Here is a 21,493-nt window from a genome sequence, read left to right on the forward strand (position 1 = left end):
TATTCCAAACAAACTGGATACGTAAAAAACACATCAGTTCGTTACTGGCTCATCTCTTAACTGAAGGCATCAGCTTTCTGCAGGGTCTTTGTGAATTCTTGATACATGACATTCCTGTAATCCTTCAGTGCCACATGTCACTATTATTTCACTACCCAGAAGTTGGCCCAATGACAGAATGCATGAAGAAGAGGTTTTACTGCACACTGTTGTTGTCACCCCACCTACAATATAAACAGTTACGTAAATTTGCACCAACTAATATCTGACAGCAAAAATCTTCTCAGAGGCTGTTCATTGGGACAAAATGTCATCAAATGAGGGTCTGTGGTCTAAAGCGGATCTATTTGGAGGTCCTTGATGTCATAAAAAAGTGTAGAAACCCCTGATCTAACTTTACTGCAGGAAAAATAAACACATACGAACAACAACACCCAGAATTCTCAGCAACACCACATGAGAGAAGTTGGATACAGGCAAAAGTCATTGGGAATTTGTTATGGGGTCTTCAGAACTATGTCAATTCCTGCTGCCTCCATTTTTATTTGTCTTAATCTTCACTTCATGTTGTAAAAGAGTGCTAAACACACACTGCCTCTGTAAACCGCTCCTCTTCCTGGAATAAAGCAAAGCCTGATAACTCCTTCCTCCTCTTCCTGGTCTCAAGTGCAGCCAGTTCCATTCAGTCCAGATATTTCCTTGTTCCCTCCCCTTTCACAGATCTGCCAGTTTAAAGATGGGTGTAAACAACATGCTGTGAAGTGCAAGAGGTGACAAGCCCTTTCACTGCAAATCAGCAAATGAACATGAACAAAAGGAACAGAGGTTTGGTTTGGATCGGAGCCCAACTTTTATCTGTTCAGACGAAGTGAAACTATCTGACATTCACTGTCAGTGAGAAGTGAAATGGCGCAGCAAGGAATTCAGCTGGACCAGGCAAAATTCTGCTGTTCGATCTGTCTGGATCTACTGAAGGATCCGGTGACTATTCCCTGTGGGCACAGCTACTGCATGAGCTGTATTAAAGGCTGCTGGGATGAAGAGGATCAGAAGAAAATCTACAGCTGCCCCCAGTGCAGACAGACCTTCACACCAAGGCCTGTCCTGGTGAAAAATACCATGTTTGCAGAGTTGGTGGAGGAACTGAAGAAGACCGGACTTACAGCTGCTCCTCCTGATCGCTGCTATGCCGGACCTGGAGATGTGGCCTGTGATGTCTGCACTGGGAGAAAGCTGAAAGCCCTCAAGTCCTGTCTGGTGTGTCTGGCCTCTTACTGTGAGCAGCACCTCCAGCCTCACTATGAATCCTCTACCTTTGAAAAACACAAGCTGGTCGACCCCTCCCAGAAGCTTCAGGAGAACATCTGCTCTCGTCATGACGAGGTGATGAAGATGTTCTGCCGTACTGATCAGCAGTGTATCTGTTATCTCTGCTCCGTGGATGAACATAAAGGCCACGACACAGTCTCAGCTGCAGCAGAAAGGACCGAGAGGCAGAAAGAGCTCGGGGTGAGTCAGCAAAAAATCCAGCAGAGAATCCAGGACAGAGAGAAAGCCGTGAAAGTGCTTCATCACAAGATGAAGGCTACGAATTGCTCTGCTGATAAAGCAGTGGAGGACAGTGAGAAGATCTTCACTGAGCTGGTCCGTCTCATTGAGAAAAGAAGCTCTGAGGTGAAGGAGCAGATCAGATCAACGCAGAAAGCAGAAGCGAGTCGGGCCGAAGAACTTCAGGAGAAGCTGAAGCAGGAGATCGCTGAGCTGAGGAGGAAAGACGCTGAGCTGGAGCGGCTCTCCCTCACAGAGGATCACACACATTTTTTACACAGTTACCCCTCGCTGTCACGTCTCAGTGAATCTACAGACTTTCCCAGCATCGATATCCGTCCTCTGCGCTACTTTGAGGATGTGACTGCAGCTGTGTCAGAGGCCAGAGATAAACTACAGGACATTCTTACAGAGGAATGGCCTAAGATCTCATTGGCAGCGACTGAAGTGGATGTTTTACCGCCACAACCAGAGCCCAAAACCAGAGCCGACTTCTTACAATATTCACGTCAAATCACACTGGATCCAAACACAGCAAACAAACTTCTGTTATTATCTGAGGGGAACAGAAAAGTAACATTTACAGTAGTAGAGTCATCTTCTAGTCACCCAGACAGATTCATCGAACATCTCCAGGTCCTGAGTAGAGAGGGTCTGACTGGACGTTGTTACTGGGAGGTGCAGAGGAGTAGTAGGTGGGGAGTTTCAATAGCAGTCGCATATAAGGATATTAGCAGAACAGGGAATGAATGTCAATTTGGATACAATGACAAGTCTTGGGCATTAGATGATACTTATAACTGTCAATTCATACATAACAGTATCAAAACTCTCATCCCAGGCCCTCGGTTCTTCAGAATAGGAGTGTATCTGGATCACAAGGCAGGTATTCTGTCCTTCTACAGAGTCTCTGAAACCCTGACTCTCCTCCACAGAGTCCAGACCAGATTCACTCAGCCTCTCTATCCCGGATTTGGGATTTTTCATTATATTGGAGAAACTTTAGAGTTCTGTAAGCTCAAATAGACAGAAGTTATTAAAGCAGCAATGTGTGACATTCAAGTATTTTTGAATTTGTTAGTCTTTGTTGCTAAGCGCTCATTGCTCTTGTGTTTCTGCACTGCACTTCCCAGAGATCACCTGTCAATCAAACAGTGTGGGCGGGACTATTACATCTTTCTCCTTGGATTTTTTGTTGATGAAGTTTGAGTTTCTCTTTTCTTTGTCTGTTCAGCTATGGTGGCTATCACTGCTCATGCTAACTACCCAGTTCATCTTCTTCTGTATATTTCAAACAAACTGGAAACACAAAACGCATCACTTCCTGTGCGGCAGTGGATTTTTCCCTCCACAGTGCCGACATACTGGTTTAACAGATTGATTGTGTGGATGAAGTGAATATATAGATGGAAAGATTGAACAAGAGTCCTATACCAGGCTTTAGTGATTGGATGTGTGAGCAAAGTGAATGTTTACAAAAATGAATAAAGTTTTTTTCCAAGAATGAATGAAGTATTTCTTGTGTATTCATTCCAGGAAGTCTATCAAAGCTGCTAGAGAAAATGTGAAGCTAATATGACAGTATAACTGAGCCGATTCTGCAGTCTTAATATCATAATTGCACACAAAACTTGACATGTACACCCTCAAACTCGTCCTTCCTCGTATAAACATATACACATATCTACAAACATATTTTACATAAAGGATATCAACAGGTCAGCAGCTCTTTTAATGTCCTCTAATGTTTCTCCTTTAGCATTGTTTGCAGATGCAATTGACAATTCTAAGTCTAGTACATTATGAAAGGAAGATATCAATAGATTAACAGATAGAGTATGTGGAGCTAGTAGACTCCCGAGGCAAAACAGGGTCAAAATCTGTGCTTGTAACCTGGATGTCACATGAACAGACTTAAACTTTGAGCGACATTTTTCACACAGAGGTTGCTGCTCTGAATCTTTCATAACACATTCACAAAACTATATCTGTTTGCTCTGATTTTTTTTTGCAACCTCACATTTGAAATCATTTGTCCACAAATGTTATTTACACATTCACAAAATGTTGTTTACAACTACAAATGTCTTCTACACATTTACACATTATTTTTGTTTGCTTAAATCTTTTTTACACATTCAAATACATTCATACAAAAAATGTTCACATGTTCACAAATGGTGATATACACACGTCTGTTATTATCTGAGGGGAACAGAAAAGCAACATTTATAGAAGAAGCACAGTCATATTCTAGTCACCCAGACAGATTCATGGACAGGGTCCAGGTCCTGAGTAGAGAGGGTCTGACTGGACGTTGTTACTGGGAGGTGGAGTGGAGTGGTGGGTGGGGAATTTCAATAGCAGTCGCATATAAGGATATTAGCAGAACAGGGGATTGTTACGGCCCTGGTGTAAGGGAAAACCAGGACCCAACACGTTCGGTGCCCCCCCCCTCTTCCCACTCCCAAGAATGGTCAGCCGCACCACAATCAATGTTCAAAATGTAGCAGTTTTATTTTCTTTAAACTTCAGAGCAGAGCCATGCCCAAGACAACAAACAAAACAATCCTAATTCAAAAACCCTAAACTTCCCTAACAAAAGAAATAAAGTTAAAACAACGCTCTAACCTAACTTCTACTCAAACAAAACAGGAGAGAAATGACAAAAGAAAGGGCTTCTCACTCCTACTACTTACTGCTATTTTTAGTAAAGAATATTAAAATCATAGAAAACAGATTCCACAGTTTTACAAATGATGTCTAACACATTCGGGCGGGGTCTACATCAAAACCCACAACTTAGGTTTACTCACAATGTTACCAGCTAAAGACACACACACACACACACACACACACACACACACACACACACACACACACACACACACAGCTCAATGCTCTAGCAGGGCGGCCTCCATTATTGGAAATGGGATGGAGCAAGAGAGAGAGAGGGGCGGAAGGTTGGCCTCAGCTGGTTTAAATCCTCCCTGGTAGCCAATCAGCCAGCAGCAATCCCGTCCCCTAAACCAATCCAGGAGAACACCAACACCTGAATCGAATCACACACACTGGAATGCACACATTGAGGAGAGAAGAGAGCCGTTAACCCACACAAACATAAACACAAATGACCAGAGTCATAACAGGATGAATGTCAATTTGGATACATGACAAGTCTTGGGCATTAAATTATATCTACTCTAATTGTCAATTCATACATAACAGTATCAACACTCTCATACCAGACCCTCTGTCCTCCAGAATAGGAGTGTACCTGGATCACAAGGCAGGTATTCTGTCCTTCTACAGCTCACTTCACTCAGCCTCTCTATCCTGGATTCAGGCTTTCTGGTTTTGGAGTCACTGTGGAGCTCTGTAAGCTCAAATAGACAGGAGTTATTAAAGCTGCAATGTGTGACCTTCAAGTATTTTTTAATTTGTTTGTTTGTCTGTGGTGTTGTTTCACTGCACTTCCCAGAGATCACCTGTCAATCAAACAGTGTGGGCGGGACTGTGACATCAGGGCCGGCTCTAAACTGCTGGAGGCTCTAGGCAAAATTTTCTGTGGAGGCCCCCTTTGAGGCAAATCCTACCCACCATCAAGCAGTGAAGTAAATATGTAGTGTTTAAAGCATTGTATGTTTGTTACCTGTTATAAGATACAGCATATGAATATCAAAATAAAATGTAATAAATACAAAAGTGAATGTGGCTCTCTCCACTTGGACATGAGCTTAAAATGAAGATTTGTATCAGCATCAAAACTCCCATCTCAGGCCCTCTGTCCTCCAGAATAGGAGTGTACCTGGATCACAAGGCAGGTATTCTGTCCTTCTACAGCGTCTCTGAAACCATGACTCTCCTCCACAGAGTCCAGACCAGATTCACTCAGCCTCTCTATCCTGGATTTGGTTTTTTTTTTTTGGAGCCACTGTGGAGCTCTGTAAGCTCAAATAGACAGGAGTTATTAAGAAAAGTGCAGTACGAATGTCATCATTATTATTATAATCAAATGAAGTAAATGAAAGTAAAAATGAGTATCTCCAATATGGATTTATTGAAGTGGAAGGGAGGCCAAAATGTCTTATATGCCTACAGTGTCTTGCCAATGAGGCGATGAAGCCTGCCAAATTGAAGAGACACCTCGAGACCAAGCATCCAGATTATGTAAAAAAAGACCGGTCCTTTTTTGAGAGGAAGGGCGAGGACTACCAGCAACAACGGATGCTGACAAAGTCGTGGTTTGGGATTGTAGCAATGTTGCAGATATTTTGCAATCTACTTGATACATATCTTGCAATGCAGGCATGTGTTCAGTTTGTTATAGCCTGCATTTATTTTATGATTAGACTTTTATCAATCATTACGTATGAACTAAGAGTGAAACACTTTTATCTTGATATGTGTGTGTGTGTGTGTGTGTGTGTGCGTGTGTGTGTGTGCGTATGTTCTGAAATGCACTTCAAATTAACACTTTTCTCTTGATTTCCCTTTGATATTTTGTTTAGGTACAGTGTTACTTGCAGCTAATTGATTGATTGTTTTATGGGTATTCTGTGTTGAGATGGTGCAAATATTTTTAATACATATCTAATATCTTTCTAATACATTTCTCTTGTGTTGTTCTTTCACATAACTAAGACTATAGAAGTGTAAAAAATAGGCTACGTCAGATTATTCCAAGGGACATACATGTCAAGTCAAGTCAATTTTTATTTATATAGCCCAAAATCACAAATGAGAATGATTGATGTAAGGGGTCCTTGGCTGAAAAACAATTGAGAACCTCTGACCTAATGACAACACTGCCATGCAAGGCAATATTATTAACAAGAAACAACTGACAGCTGACATATTGAGAGCAAAGTAGCTCTACTATCATCAATATGCAGACTGGAGGGATGTTATAGAGTATCACTGAACAAGCTCTCCAACACCAAGCCACCAAGTCAGGTTGCAGTGGTTCTATATCTTAACTCTTAACTTTTATGCAACTCGAGCCCATGTTTTATGTCGTACGCACAAGTTTACACTTCATTTCAGAGGTGGGGACTCGAGTCACATGACTTGGACTCGAGTCAGGCTCCAGTCACAATTGGAATTGCTTGAGACTTGACTTGATGCATGAAGAGAAGACTTGAGACTTGACTTGACTTGGGTTCTGGTCTCTTGGGACTTGACTTTGACTTGTACTTTGATGACTTGAAAAGGTTTCTGAAGTCTTGACAAAAGATCTTGTATTTGTGTAAATGACTTGGATTGAAAGTGTTGAGATTTGTTCCACTGGACGACTGAATTTAATTTCTGTTTTCTGAATTTGTATGGAATGATTGAATTTATTTCAGTTGAAACTGATTATAGAGATCAAACTCATGATGCTCTTACCAAGTTTTTATCCTATTAAAACCATATTGCATTGAAAAGTCCTAGATATTTAGTTTTCTTTAAGATGTTAAATTGATACTGGACTCTTGATTTGTTCTGACTTGACTTGCTGTTATACATTTAGACTTGAGACTTGACATTAATGACGTGGACTTGACTTGTACTTGACTTGGTAATCTACATTTAGACTTGAGACTTGACTTTAGACTTGTGCCTCAATACTTGACTGACTTGGGACTTGCGAAAAGTTGACTTGGTCACACCTCTGCTTCAGTACCACAAAATACATTATTTCCTCACAGGATGGCCACTCATAACCTTTGGTAGAACAGGTTTTGATTTGCAGGAGGAGACAGTTCAACAAACTGAGAGAAGAGAAACAAAATGAGCTTCAAGCTGCAGTGATTTTGATTTGAATGTGTGTCTAACATGGTGTGTTTTTTATTCTCCCTTTTGTTTTTGAAAAGGAGTATTTTCCCATTCTGGTCCCGGCAGCAGAAGGACGACATTGAGACGGAGATGTGGAAACACACCGACAGTGAGATGGACCTGCACAGCCGTCATGAAGGAGAAGAAGAAGCAGACAGGAAGTACTCCAGTGACGTCACCCTGTGTGTGAATCCAGACATCAAAACAAACTCTTCAGAGTAGCTTTATGTTATTCCACAGTACTGGGATGTATGCATCGACACCACAGTGTTACCTACTATAAAATGAATGTCAGAAAATACTTATATCAAAGGCTACATTTTTTCAGTTTGTGTGTGCGTGCGTGTGTGCATGTGTGTGTGTGTGGGTGTGTGTTTGCCTCCATATGCGTTTCATAATTTTCCCATAAGATCTTTTTTATACATTTTGAATTGAATGTATGAAGGCAATTTTTACTGTTGGTTAGTCAAGCATGTTTTTGTTAAAGAAGGAGTGAGGATGTCGGTTTGCTCTGTTATGTAACACTATCCTCAGATGGAGATTTCAAAGTTGCAGATTTTGAGATTTTTAAACATTAAAATAATAATCTGTGACATTTTCATACTGATAAATCTCCATTTTGCTGCTCTCTATCACCGACTAATATAACACAATAGTGATTCAACCTATAGCCACTTCATAAAAGCTTTTATATTTAAAAAAACACTCGGTATCAGGAAGTTCTTTCTTCCTCTGGCACACAGGAAGTGATGCAATTTACGTTTCTGGCTGCACCAACAGCATTTATTTTTTTAGGGTTAGGGTTTTTTTAATGAATCAAAGAACTGGGTAGTTAGCAAGAGCAGCGATAGCCACCATGGCTGAACAGACAAAGAAAAGAGAGACTCAAACTTCATCAACAGAAGATCCAAGGAAAAAGACGTCACAGTCCCGCCCACACTGTTTGATTGACAGCTGATCTCTGGGAAGTGCAGTGCAGAAACACCACAGCAATGAGAGCTTAGCAACAAAGATGGAGACAAACTTTAAAAATGTTCTGTTAAAGCACTCTCAAAATCTGGTCACACCAAAAATGCAGAGTAAACATTTCTCTCCCATTTCCCTTCCTTTATTTATTTTACCTCTCTTAGTACATATATTACAATACTGGCTCATCTCTGAACTGAAGGCATTACCTTTCTGCAGGGTCTTTGTGAATTCTTGATACATGACATTCCTGTAATCCTTCAGTGCCACATGTCACTATTATTTCACTACCCAGAAGTTGGCCCAATGACAGAATGCATGAAGAAGAGGTTTTACTGCACACACTGTTGTTGTCACCCCACCTACAATATAAACAGTTATGTAATTCTGCACCAACTCATATTTGACAGCAAAAATCTTCTCAGAGGCTGTTCATTGGGACAAAATGTCATCAAATGAGGTTCAGTGGTCTAGAGCGGATCTATTTGGAGGTCCTTGATGTAATAAAAAAAAAGTGTAGAAACCCCTGATCTAACTTTACTGCAGGAAAAATAAACACGAACAGCAACACCCAGAATTCTCAGCAACACCACATAAGAGAAGTTGGATAAAGACAAAGTCATTGGGAATTTGTTATGGGGTCTTCAGAACTACGTCAATCCCTGCTCCCTCCATTTTTATTTGTCATAATCTTCACTTCATGTTGTAAACGAGTGCTAAACACACACTGCCTCTGTAAACCGCTCCTCTTCCTGGAATAAAGCAAAGCCTGATAACTCCTCCCTCCTCTTCCTGTTATCTGTTCAGACGAAGTGAAACTATCTGACATTCACTGTCAGTGAGAAGTGAAATGGCGCAGCAAGGAATTCAGCTGGACCAGGCAAAATTCTGCTGTTCGATCTGTCTGGATCTACTGAAGGATCCGGTGACTATTCCCTGTGGGCACAGCTACTGCATGAGCTGTATTAAAGGCTGCTGGGATGAAGAGGATCAGAAGAAAATCCACAGCTGCCCCCAGTGCAGACAGACCTTCATACCAAGGCCTGTCCCGGTGAAAAGTACCATGTTAGCAGAGTTGGTGGAGGAAATGAAGAAGACCGGACTTACAGCTGCTCCTCCTGATCGCTGCTATGCCGGACCTGGAGATGTGGCCTGTGATGTCTGCACTGGGAGAAAGCTGAAAGCCCTCAAGTCCTGCCTGGTGTGTCTGGCCTCTTACTGTGAGCAGCACCTCCAGCCTCACTATGAATCCTCTACCTTTAAAAAACACAAGCTGGTCAATCCCTCCCAGAAGCTTCAGGAGAACATCTGCTCTCGTCATGACGAGGTGATGAAGATGTTCTGCCATACTGATCAGCAGTGTATCTGTTATCTCTGCTCCGTGGATGAACATAAAGGCCACGACATAGTCTCAGCTGCAGCAGAAAGGACCGAGAGGCAGAAAGAGCTTGGGGTGAGTCGGCAAAAAATCCAGCAGAGACTCCAGGACAGAGAGAAAGACGTGAAGGTGCTGCAACAGGAGGTGAAGGCTACGAATCGCTCTGCTGATAAAGCAGTGGAGGACAGCGAGAAGATCTTCACTGAGCTGGTCCGTCTCATTGAGAAAAGAAGCTCTGAGGTGAAGGAGCAGATCAGATCAAAGCAGAAAGCGGAAGCGAGTCGGGCCGAAGAACTTCAGGAGAAGCTGAAGCAGGAGATCGCTGAGCTGAGGAGGAAAGACGCTGCGCTGGAGCAGCTCTCACACACAGAGGATCACACACATTTTCTACACAGTTACCCCTCGCTGTCACGTCTCAGTGGATCTACAGACTTTCCCAGCATCGATATCCGTCCTCTGCGCTACTTTGAGGATGTGACTGCAGCTGTGTCAGAGGCCAGAGATAAACTACAGGACATTCTTACAGAGGAATGGCCTAAGATCTCATTGGCAGTGACTGAAGTGGATGTTTTACTGCCACAACCAGAGCCCAAGACCAGAGCTGACTTCTTACAATATTCACGGCAAATCACACTGGATCCAAACACAGCACACACACGTCTGTTATTATCTGAGGGGAACAGAAAAGCAACATGTACAGAAGGAGAACAGTCATATTCTAGTCACCCAGACAGATTCATGTACAGGTTCCAGGTCCTGAGTAGAGAGGGTCTGACTGGACGTTGTTACTGGGAGGTGGAGTGGAGTGGTGTGTGTGGAGTTTCAATAGCAGTCGCATACAAGGATATTAGCAGAACAGCGCATGAATGTCAATTTGGATACAATGACAAGTCTTGGGCATTAAATGATACTAGTAACTGTCAATTCATACATAACAGTATCAAAACTCCCATCCCAGGCCCTCTGTCCTCCAGAATAGGAGTGTACCTGGATCACAAGGCAGGTATTCTGTCCTTCTACAGCATCTCTGAAACCATGACTCTCCTCCACAGAGTCCAGACCAGATTCACTCAGCCTCTCTATCCTGGATTTAGGCTTACTGGTATTGCAGCCACTGTGGAGTTCTGTAAGCCCCAATAGACAGGAGTTATTAAAGCAGCAATGTGTGACATTCAAGTATTTTTAATTTGTTAGATTTTGTTGCTCAGCACTCATTGCTGTGGTGTTTCTGCACTGCACTTCCCAGAGATCACCTGCCAATCAAACAGTGTGGGCGGGACTGTTACATTTTTTTCCTTGGATTTTTTTGTTGATGAAATTTGAGTTTCTCTTTTTTTTGTCTGTTCAGCCATGGTGGCTATCACTGCTCATGCTAACTACCCAGTTCTTCTTCTTTTCAAACAAACTGGAAATGTAAAACGCATCACTTCCTGTGCGCCAGAGGATTTTTTTTCCCAGGAAAGAGCTTCCAGACATCGGCTGTTTAGAAATGTAAAAGCTTTAATGAACTGGATATAGGTTGAATCACTATATCAAGTTGTGATAGAGAGTGCCCAAATGGACATTTATTCATATGAAAACTTAAACTGTTGTGTGGTCTATATAGTTTTTATCTTTGTTGCATATTTGTATTGCTCTAATATTTTCTCCTATTTCTGTTCCACTGCATGGGCTTTAATGGAGCCAGCACTAGAAGGCTTCCCTTTATCATAGCTAAATACTTGTTAATAAGTTGATTTTGTTCCTGGCACTTTGTAATTTTGTTAAGAAAAGTGCACAACAAATTTAATCATTATTGTTATAATCAATAGGGACAACATTCATTGTTTCCCTCCACAGTGCTGACATACTGGTTTAACAGATTGATTGTGTGGATGAAGTGAATATATAGATGGAAAGATTGAACAAGAGTCCTATATCAGGCTTTAGCGATTGGATGTGTGAATAAAATTAATGCTTAAAAAATTGAATAAAGTTTTTTTTTCCAAGAATGAATGAAATATTTATTCTGTATTCATTCCAGGAAGTCTATCAAAGCTGTTAGAGAAAATGTGAAGCTAATATGACAGTATAACTGAGCCGATCCTGCAGTCTTAATGTTTAGAACAGATTTGATTTCACTCACTTGCCAGTTGAATTTACTTAATTGCATTGATTTATTTCATTTAATTGCCCTGATAATTGGTTGAATAAAGATATATTTAGTTGAATGAGACTTTGGATAAGGTGTAATGGATGGATTTAAAATAAAAATATTTTAAAAAGAATGGTTATAAAGGTGCTTCAGTACTAGTCCACTTATGATATATATTTTACAGTAAAACCGTACAGCACTGTACAGTGTACAGTGGTATACACTGAATAAATACAGAATACCTGGACTGTGAGGTAGGAAAACAGTTATTTCCCAAGTTGTTGATATGTGACAGGTTGTTTCTTCATGCAAAATATATTTTTGGTTAAAAATGAAATGAAGAGGCTTTATACTAGGAGGGACAGTGAGAGCGGGTCATTTTTGACCCGAGGACAAGGGGAGCATACAGAATATGAAGATAACACAAGGGTTAAATTTGACTTCTGGTACAAAACTCAGGAGATGAGTTATCAAGGTATTACCTACTGAAAACACTGCCATGCAAGGCTGATAATGCACACATTTTATACCAGTTCGCACACTTTTTATGCTACTCTAGGATTTTTTTTGTATTGTGCACACACAACAGCATGTCTTATGCACAAGTTTATTCTTCATTATCACAAAATACATTTCCTCACAGGACGGCCACTCCCTGGCTCTGTACAACCTAGCTTTAGTAGAACAGGTTTTGATTTGCAGGAGGAGACAGTTCAACAAACTGAGAGAAGAGAAACAAAATTTCCTTCCAGCTGCTGCGGTTTTGATTTGAATGATTTTAATTTTTTTATTTTATTTTTATGAATTACGCAGCCATATATGATGTGTGTTTAACATGGTGTGTTCCCCAATGTCCTCCTTCCTCCCCTTTGTTTTTGAAAAGGAGTATTTTCCCATTCTGGTCCCGGCAGCAGAAGGACGACAGTGAGACGGAGATGTGGAAACACACCGACAGCACAGCCGTCATGAAGGAGAAGAAGAAGCAGACAGGAAGTACTCCAGTGACATCACCCTGTGTGTGAATCCAGACATCAAAACAAACTCTTCAGAGTAGCTTTATGTTATTCCACAGTACTGGGATGTATGCATCGACACCACAGTGTAATGTAATCCTTCAGTGCCACATGTCACTATTATTTCATTACCCAGAAGCTGGCCCAATGGCAGAATGCATGGGTTGAGAAAATGGACATTAAGAAAGATTCAAAAGTAAAGGAAAAAAAGAGAACCCCCTATTTTTATTTTATTTTTCATGGTTATTTTGTTAAATAGTTGGTATAGTTGCATTCATTTCATTCAGGGTGCAAGTCTTACACATCCAGGTCACTAGAGGGCGTTTTGTGCCTGAGGAATGATAGCGAAACAGAGACAAGCACCGCAGAACAATAAAGCCGGTGGTGACAGTGAAAAGAAGCTGATCTTCTCTGCCTCTTTATTTCAAACCACAGGATATTACATTGCCCACCCTGACCCTCCAAGTCAGGGAGGCAACATTGTCACCCCACCTACACTATAAACAGTTATGTAATTCTGCACCAACTCATATCTGACAGCAAAAGTCTTCTCAGAGGCTGTTCATTGGGACAAAATGTCATCAAATGAGGGTCAGTGGTCTAAAGTGATCTATTTGGAGGTCTTTGATGTCATAAAAAAAAGTGTAGAAACCCCTGATCTAACTTTACTGCAGGAAAAATAAACACATACGAACAACAACACTCTTCTCAGCAACACTGCATGTGAGAAGTTGGATACAGACAAAGGCATTGAGAATTTGTTATGGTGTCTTCAGAACTACGTCAATTCCTGCTGCCTCCATTTTTATTTGTCATAATCTTCACTTCATGTTGTAAACGAGTGCTAAACACACACTGCCTCTGTAAACCGCTCCTCTTCCTGGAAGAAAACAAAGCTTCATAACTCCTCCCTCCTCTTCCTGTTATCTGTTCAGACAAAGTGAAACTATCTGACATTCACTGTCAGTGAGAAGTGAAATGGCGCAGCAAGGAATTCAGCTGGACGAGGCAAAATTCTGCTGTTCGATCTGTCTGGATCTACTGAAGGATCCGGTGACTATTCCCTGTGGGCACAGCTACTGCATGAGCTGTATTAAAGGCTGCTGGGATGAAGAGGATCAGAAGAAAATCCACAGCTGCCCCCAGTGTAGACAGACCTTCATACCAAGGCCTGTCCCGGTGAAAAGTACCATGTTAGCAGAGTTGGTGGAGGAAATGAAGAAGACCGGACTTACAGCTGCTCCTCCTGATCGCTGCTATGCCGGACCTGGAGATGTGGCCTGTGATGTCTGCACTGGGAGAAAGCTGAAAGCCCTCAAATCTTGCCTGGTGTGTCTGGCCTCTTACTGTGAGCAGCACCTCCAGCCTCACTATGAATCCTCTACCTTTAAAAAACACAAGCTGGTCAATCCCTCCCAGAAGCTTCAGGAGAACATCTGCTCTCGTCATGACGAGGTGATGAAGATGTTCTGCCGTACTGATCAGCAGTGTATCTGTTATCTCTGCTCCGTGGATGAACATAAAGGCCACGACATAGTCTCAGCTGCAGCAGAAAGGACCGAGAGGCAGAAAGAGCTTGGGGTGAGTCGGCAAAAAATCCAGCAGAGACTCCAGGACAGAGAGAAAGACTTGAAGGTGCTTCAACAGGAGGTGAAGGCTACGAATCGCTCTGCTGATAAAGCAGTGGAGAACAGCGAGAAGATCTTCACTGAGCTGGTCCGTCTCATTGAGAGAAGAAGCTCTGAGGTGAAGGAGCAGATCAGATCCCAGCAGAAAGCGGAAGCGAGTCGGGCCGAAGAACTTCAGGAGAAGCTGAAGCAGGAGATCGCTGAGCTGAGGAGGAAAGACGCTGAGCTGGAGCGGCTCTCACACACAGAGGATCACACACATTTTCTACACAGTTACCCCTCGCTGTCACGTCTCAGTGAATCTACAGACTTTCCCAGCATCGATATCCGTCCTCTGCGCTACTTTGAGGATGTGACTGCAGCTGTGTCAGAGGCCAGAGATAAACTACAGGACATTCTTACAGAGGAATGGCCTAAGATCTCATTGGCAGTGACTGAAGTGGATGTTTTACTGCCACAACCAGAGCCCAAGACCAGAGCTGAATTCTTACAATATTCACGGAAAATCACACTGGATCCAAACACAGCACACACACGTCTGTTATTATCTGAGGGGAACAGAAAAGCAACATGTACAGAAGGAGAACAGTCATATTCTAGTCACCCAGACAGATTCATGTACAGGTTCCAGGTCCTGAGTAGAGAGGGTCTGACTGGACGTTGTTACTGGGAGGTGGAGTGGAGTGGTGTGTGGGGAGCTTCAATAGCAGTCGCATATAAGGATATTAGCAGAACAGCGCATGAATGTCAATTTGGATACAATGACAAGTCTTGGGCATTAAATGATACTAGTAACTGTCAATTCATACATAACAGTATCAAAACTCCCATCCCAGGCCCTCTGTCCTCCAGAATAGGAGTGTACCTGGATCACAAGGCAGGTATTCTGTCCTTCTACAGCATCTCTGAAACCATGACTCTCCTCCACAGAGTCCAGACCAGATTCACTCAGCCTCTCTATCCTGGATTTAGGCTTACTGGTATTGCAGCCACTGTGGAGTTCTGTAAGCCCCAATAGACAGGAGTTATTAAAGCAGCAATGTGTGACATTCAAGTATTTTTAATTTGTTAGATTTTGTTGCTCAGCACTCATTGCTGTGGTGTTTCTGCACTGCACTTCCCAGAGATCACCTGCCAATCAAACAGTGTGGGCGGGACTGTGATGTTTTTTTCCTTGGATTTTTTTGTTGATGAAATTTGAGTTTCTCTTTTTTTTGTCTGTTCAGCCATGGTGGCTATCACTGCTCATGCTAACTACCCAGTTCTTCTTCTTTTCAAACAAACTGGAAATGTAAAACGCATCACTTCCTGTGCGCCAGAGGATTTTTTTTCCCAGGAAAGAGCTTCCAGACATCGGCTGTTTAGAAATGTAAAAGCTTTAATGAACTGGATATAGGTTGAATCACTATATCAAGTTGTGATAGAGAGTGCCCAAATGGACATTTATTCATATGAAAACTTAAACTGTTGTGTGGTCTATATAGTTTTTATCTTTGTTGCATATTTGTATTGCTCTAATATTTTCTCCTATTTCTGTTCCACTGCATGGGCTTTAATGGAGCCAGCACTAGAAGGCTTCCCTTTATCATAGCTAAATAGTTGTTAATAAGTTGATTTTGTTCCTGGCACTTTGTAATTTTGTTAAGAAAAGTGCACAACAAATTTAATCATTATTGTTATAATCAATAGGGAGAGCATTCATTGTTTCCCTCCACAGTGCTGACACACTGGTTTAACAGATTGATTGTGTGGATGAAGTGAATATATAGATGGAAAGATTGAACGAGAGTCCTATATCAGGCTTTAGCGATTGGATGTGTGAATAAAATTAATGCTTAAAAAATTGAATAAAGTTTTTTTTTCCAAGAATGAATGAAATATTTATTCTGTATTCATTCCAGGAAGTCTATCAAAGCTGTTAGAGAAAATGTGAAGCTAATATGACAGTATAACTGAGCCGATCCTGCAGTCTTAATGTTTAGAACAGATTTGATTTCACTCACTTGCCAGTTGAATTTACTTAATTGCATTGATTTATTTCATTTAATTGCCCTGATAATTGGTTGAATAAAGATATATTTAGTTGAATGAGACTTTGGATAAGGTGTAATGGATGGATTTAAAATAAAAATATTTTAAAAAGAATGGTTATAAAGGTGCTTCAGTACTAGTCCACTTATGATATATATTTTACAGTAAAACCGTACAGCACTGTACAGTGTACAGTGGTATACACTGAATAAATACAGAATACCTGGACTGTGAGGTAGGAAAACAGTTATTTCCCAAGTTGTTGATATGTGACAGGTTGTTTCTTCATGCAAAATATATTTTTGGTTAAAAATGAAATGAAGAGGCTTTATACTAGGAGGGACAGTGAGAGCGGGTCATTTTTGACCCGAGGACAAGGGGAGCATACAGAATATGAAGATAACACAAGGGTTAAATTTGACTTCTGGTACAAAACTCAGGAGATGAGTTATCAAGGTATTACCTACTGAAAACACTGCCATGCAAGGCTGATAATGCACACATTTTATACCAGTTCGCACACTTTTTATGCTACTCTAGGATTTTTTTTGTATTGTGCACACACAACAGCATGTCTTATGCACAAGTTTATTCTTCATTATCACAAAATACATTTCCTCACAGGACGGCCACTCCCTGGCTCTGTACAACCTAGCTTTAGTAGAACAGGTTTTGATTTGCAGGAGGAGACAGTTCAACAAACTGAGAGAAGAGAAACAAAATTTCCTTCCAGCTGCTGCGGTTTTGATTTGAATGATTTTAATTTTTTTATTTTATTTTTATGAATTACGCAGCCATATATGATGTGTGTTTAACATGGTGTGTTCCCCAATGTCCTCCTTCCTCCCCTTTGTTTTTGAAAAGGAGTATTTTCCCATTCTGGTCCCGGCAGCAGAAGGACGACAGTGAGACGGAGATGTGGAAACACACCGACAGCACAGCCGTCATGAAGGAGAAGAAGAAGCAGACAGGAAGTACTCCAGTGACATCACCCTGTGTGTGAATCCAGACATCAAAACAAACTCTTCAGAGTAGCTTTATGTTATTCCACAGTACTGGGATGTATGCATCGACACCACAGTGTAATGTAATCCTTCAGTGCCACATGTCACTATTATTTCATTACCCAGAAGCTGGCCCAATGGCAGAATGCATGGGTTGAGAAAATGGACATTAAGAAAGATTCAAAAGTAAAGGAAAAAAAGAGAACCCCCTATTTTTATTTTATTTTTCATGGTTATTTTGTTAAATAGTTGGTATAGTTGCATTCATTTCATTCAGGGTGCAAGTCTAACACATCCAGGTCACTAGAGGGCGTTTTGTGCCTGAGGAATGATAGCGAAACAGAGACAAGCACCGCAGAACAATAAAGCCGGTGGTGACAGTGAAAAGAAGCTGATCTTCTCTGCCTCTTTATTTCAAACCACAGGATATTACATTGCCCACCCTGACCCTCCAAGTCAGGGAGGCAACATTGTCACCCCACCTACACTATAAACAGTTATGTAATTCTGCACCAACTCACATCTGACAGCAAAAATCTTCTCAGAGGCTGTTCATTGGGAGAAAATGTCATCAAATGAGGGTCTGTGGTCTAAAGTGATCTATTTGGAGGTCTTTGATGTCATAAAAAAAAGTGTAGAAACCCCTGATCTAACTTTACTGCAGGAAAAATAAACACATACGAACAACAACACTCTTCTCAGCAACACTGCATGTGAGAAGTTGGATACAGACAAAGGCATTGAGAATTTGTTATGGTGTCTTCAGAACTACGTCAATTCCTGCTGCCTCCATTTTTATTTGTCATAATCTTCACTTCATGTTGTAAACGAGTGCTAAACACACACTGCCTCTGTAAACCGCTCCTCTTCCTGGAAGAAAACAAAGCTTCATAACTCCTCCCTCCTCTTCCTGTTATCTGTTCAGACAAAGTGAAACTATCTGACATTCACTGTCAGTGAGAAGTGAAATGGCGCAGCAAGGAATTCAGCTGGACCAGGCAAAATTCTGCTGTTCGATCTGTCTGGATCTACTGAAGGATCCGGTGACTATTCCCTGTGGGCACAGCTACTGCATGAGCTGTATTAAAGGCTGCTGGGATGAAGAGGATCAGAAGAAAATCCACAGCTGCCCCCAGTGCAGACAGACCTTCATACCAAGGCCTGTCCCGGTGAAAAGTACCATGTTAGCAGAGTTGGTGGAGGAAATGAAGAAGACCGGACTTACAGCTGCTCCTCCTGATCGCTGCTATGCCGGACCTGGAGATGTGGCCTGTGATGTCTGCACTGGGAGAAAGCTGAAAGCCCTCAAATCTTGCCTGGTGTGTCTGGCCTCTTACTGTGAGCAGCACCTCCAGCCTCACTATGAATCCTCTACCTTTAAAAAACACAAGCTGGTCAATCCCTCCCAGAAGCTTCAGGAGAACATCTGCTCTCGTCATGACGAGGTGATGAAGATGTTCTGCCGTACTGATCAGCAGTGTATCTGTTATCTCTGCTCCGTGGATGAACATAAAGGCCACGACACAGTCTCAGCTGCAGCAGAAAGGACCGAGAGGCAGAAAGAGCTCGGGGTGAGTCAGCAAAAAATCCAGCAGAGAATCCAGGACAGAGAGAAAGCCGTGAAAGTGCTTCATCACAAGATGAAGGCTACGAATTGCTCTGCTGATAAAGCAGTGGAGGACAGTGAGAAGATCTTCACTGAGCTGGTCCGTCTCATTGAGAAAAGAAGCTCTGAGGTGAAGGAGCAGATCAGATCCCGGCAGAAAGCGGAAGCGAGTCGGGCCGAAGAACTTCAGGAGAAGCTGAAGCAGGAGATCGCTGAGCTGAGGAGGAAAGACGCTGAGCTGGAGCGGCTCTCACACACAGAGGATCACACACATTTTCTACACAGTTACCCCTCGCTGTCACGTCTCAGTGAATCTACAGACTTTCCCAGCATCGATATCCGTCCTCTGCGCTACTTTGAGGATGTGACTGCAGCTGTGTCAGAGGCCAGAGATAAACTACAGGACATTCTTACAGAGGAATGGACTAAGATCTCATTGGCAGTGACTGAAGTGGATGTTTTACTGCCACAACCAGAGCCCAAGACCAGAGCTGACTTCTTACAATATTCACGGCAAATCACACTGGATCCAAACACAGCACACACACGTCTGTTATTATCTGAGGGGAACAGAAAAGCAACATGTACAGAAGGAGAACAGTCATATTCTAGTCACCCAGACAGATTCATGTACAGGTTCCAGGTCCTGAGTAGAGAGGGTCTGACTGGACGTTGTTACTGGGAGGTGGAGTGGAGTGGTGTGTGTGGAGTTTCAATAGCAGTCGCATATAAGGATATTAGCAGAACAGCGCATGAATGTCAATTTGGATACAATGACAAGTCTTGGGCATTAAATGATACTAGTAACTGTCAATTCATACATAACAGTATCAAAACTCCCATCCCAGGCCCTCTGTCCTCCAGAATAGGAGTGTACCTGGATCACAAGGCAGGTATTCTGTCCTTCTACAGCATCTCTGAAACCATGACTCTCCTCCACAGAGTCCAGACCAGATTCACTCAGCCTCTCTATCCTGGATTTAGGCTTACTGGTATTGCAGCCACTGTGGAGTTCTGTAAGCCCCAATAGACAGGAGTTATTAAAGCAGCAATGTGTGACATTCAAGTATTTTTAATTTGTTAGATTTTGTTGCTCAGCACTCATTGCGGTGGTGTTTCTGCACTGCACTTCCCAGAGATCACCTGTCAATCAAACAGTGTGGGCGGGACTGTTACATTTTTTTCCTTGGATTTTTTGTTGATGAAATTTGAGTTTCTCTTTTTTTTGTCTGTTCAGCCATGGTGGCTATCACTGCTCATGCTAACTACCCAGTTCTTCTTCTTCTTTTCAAACAAACTGGAAATGTAAAACGCATCACTTCCTGTGCGCCAGAGGATTTTTTTCCCAGGAAAGAGCTTCCAGACACCGGCTGTTTAGAACAGCGAATGGAAAAGCTTTCATGCACTGAATATAGGTTGAATCAAGTTGTGATAGAGAGTACCCAAATGGACATTTATTCATATGAAAACATAAACTGTTGTGTGGTCTATATTGTTCTTATCTTTGTTGCATATTTGTATTGCTCTAATATTTTCTCCTATTTCTCTTCCACTGCATGGGCTTTAATGGAGCCAGCACTAGAAGGCTTCCCTTTATCATAGCTAAATAGTTGTTAATATGTTGATTTTGTTCCTGGCACTTTAAAAGTTTGGTTAAGAAAAGTGCACTACAAATGTCATCATTATTACTATAATCAATAAGGAGAGCGTTTTTTTCCCTCCACACTGCCAACATACTGGTTTAACAGATTGATTGTGTGGATGAAGTGAATATATAGATGGAAAGATTGAACAAGAGTCCTATATCAGGCTTTAGTGATTAGATGTGTGAGCAAAATGAATGTTTACAAAAATGAATAAAGTTTTTTTCCAAGAATGAATGAAGTATTTCTTGTGCATTCATTCCAGGAAGTCTATCAAAGCTGCTAGAGAAAATGTGAAGCTAATATGACAGTATAACTGAGCCGATCCTGCAGTCTTAATGTTTAGAGCAGATTTGATTTCACTCACTTGCCAGTTGAATTTACTTGATTGCATTGATTTATTTCATTTAATTTCCCCCTATAATTAGTTGAATAAAGATGTATTTAGTTGAATAAGGCTTTGCATAAGGTGTAATGGATGGATTTGTCGTTAAAATTTGACTTCTGGTACAAAACTCAGGAGATGAGTTATCAATGCATTACCTAATGACAACACTGCCATGCAAGGTGATATTATTAACAAGAAACAACTGACAGCTGACATATTGAGAGCAAAGTGGCTCTACTATCGTCAATATGCAGACTGGAGGGATGTTATAGAGTATCACTGAACAAGCTCTCCAACACCAAGCCACCAAGTCAGGTTGCAGTGGTTCTATATCTCA

At 41.7% G+C, this 21,493-nt stretch overlaps 5 protein-coding genes across 8 annotated transcripts in view; all 5 read left to right on the forward strand.

Annotated features, from left to right (window-relative positions):
- LOC144538569 (E3 ubiquitin/ISG15 ligase TRIM25-like) overlaps positions 1-21,493 on the forward strand; it is a 46,346-nt gene that overhangs the window by 4,070 nt on the left and 20,783 nt on the right. The window lies entirely within an intron of this gene.
- Positions 819-21,493, forward strand: part of LOC144538568 (E3 ubiquitin/ISG15 ligase TRIM25-like) — a 25,243-nt gene continuing 4,568 nt past the window's right edge. The window contains exons 1-2 of one of the 3 annotated variants that reach the window (XM_078283200.1): positions 819-3,018; positions 11,685-11,788. In XM_078283200.1, the coding sequence (XP_078139326.1) occupies positions 907-2,574 (1,668 nt within the window). In that variant the 5' untranslated portion in view covers positions 819-906 and the 3' untranslated portion in view covers positions 2,575-3,018; positions 11,685-11,788. Of the gene's footprint in view, positions 3,019-11,684; positions 11,789-21,493 lie in introns of those variants that run through there. The other 2 variants (XM_078283199.1, XM_078283201.1) reach the window with 2 other exon arrangements.
- On the forward strand, positions 9,173-11,648 carry LOC144538572 (E3 ubiquitin/ISG15 ligase TRIM25-like). Its single transcript, XM_078283206.1, has one exon. It carries the CDS (start codon positions 9,182-9,184, stop codon positions 10,847-10,849), a length of 1,668 nt encoding a protein of 555 aa, XP_078139332.1. The 5' UTR covers positions 9,173-9,181; the 3' UTR covers positions 10,850-11,648.
- On the forward strand, positions 13,820-16,530 carry LOC144538541 (E3 ubiquitin/ISG15 ligase TRIM25-like). Its single transcript, XM_078282914.1, has one exon. It carries the CDS (start codon positions 13,835-13,837, stop codon positions 15,500-15,502), a length of 1,668 nt encoding a protein of 555 aa, XP_078139040.1. The 5' UTR covers positions 13,820-13,834; the 3' UTR covers positions 15,503-16,530.
- LOC144538567 (tripartite motif-containing protein 16-like) overlaps positions 18,488-21,493 on the forward strand; it is a 7,631-nt gene continuing 4,625 nt past the window's right edge. Inside the window, exon 1 of the mRNA XM_078283198.1 lies at positions 18,488-20,540. Coding sequence (XP_078139324.1) covers positions 18,488-20,155 — 1,668 coding nt within the window. The 3' untranslated portion in view covers positions 20,156-20,540. The remainder of the gene's footprint in view (positions 20,541-21,493) is intronic.

This window comes from Centroberyx gerrardi, chromosome 4, assembly GCF_048128805.1.
Source record: "Centroberyx gerrardi isolate f3 chromosome 4, fCenGer3.hap1.cur.20231027, whole genome shotgun sequence".
Classification (NCBI taxonomy): domain Eukaryota; kingdom Metazoa; phylum Chordata; class Actinopteri; order Beryciformes; family Berycidae; genus Centroberyx; species Centroberyx gerrardi.

Coding starts and splice junctions, on each gene's coding strand:
- LOC144538572 (XM_078283206.1), top strand. CDS start 9,182: ATGGCGCAGCAAGGAATTCAGCTGGACCAGGCAAAATTCTGCTGTTCG.
- LOC144538541 (XM_078282914.1), top strand. CDS start 13,835: ATGGCGCAGCAAGGAATTCAGCTGGACGAGGCAAAATTCTGCTGTTCG.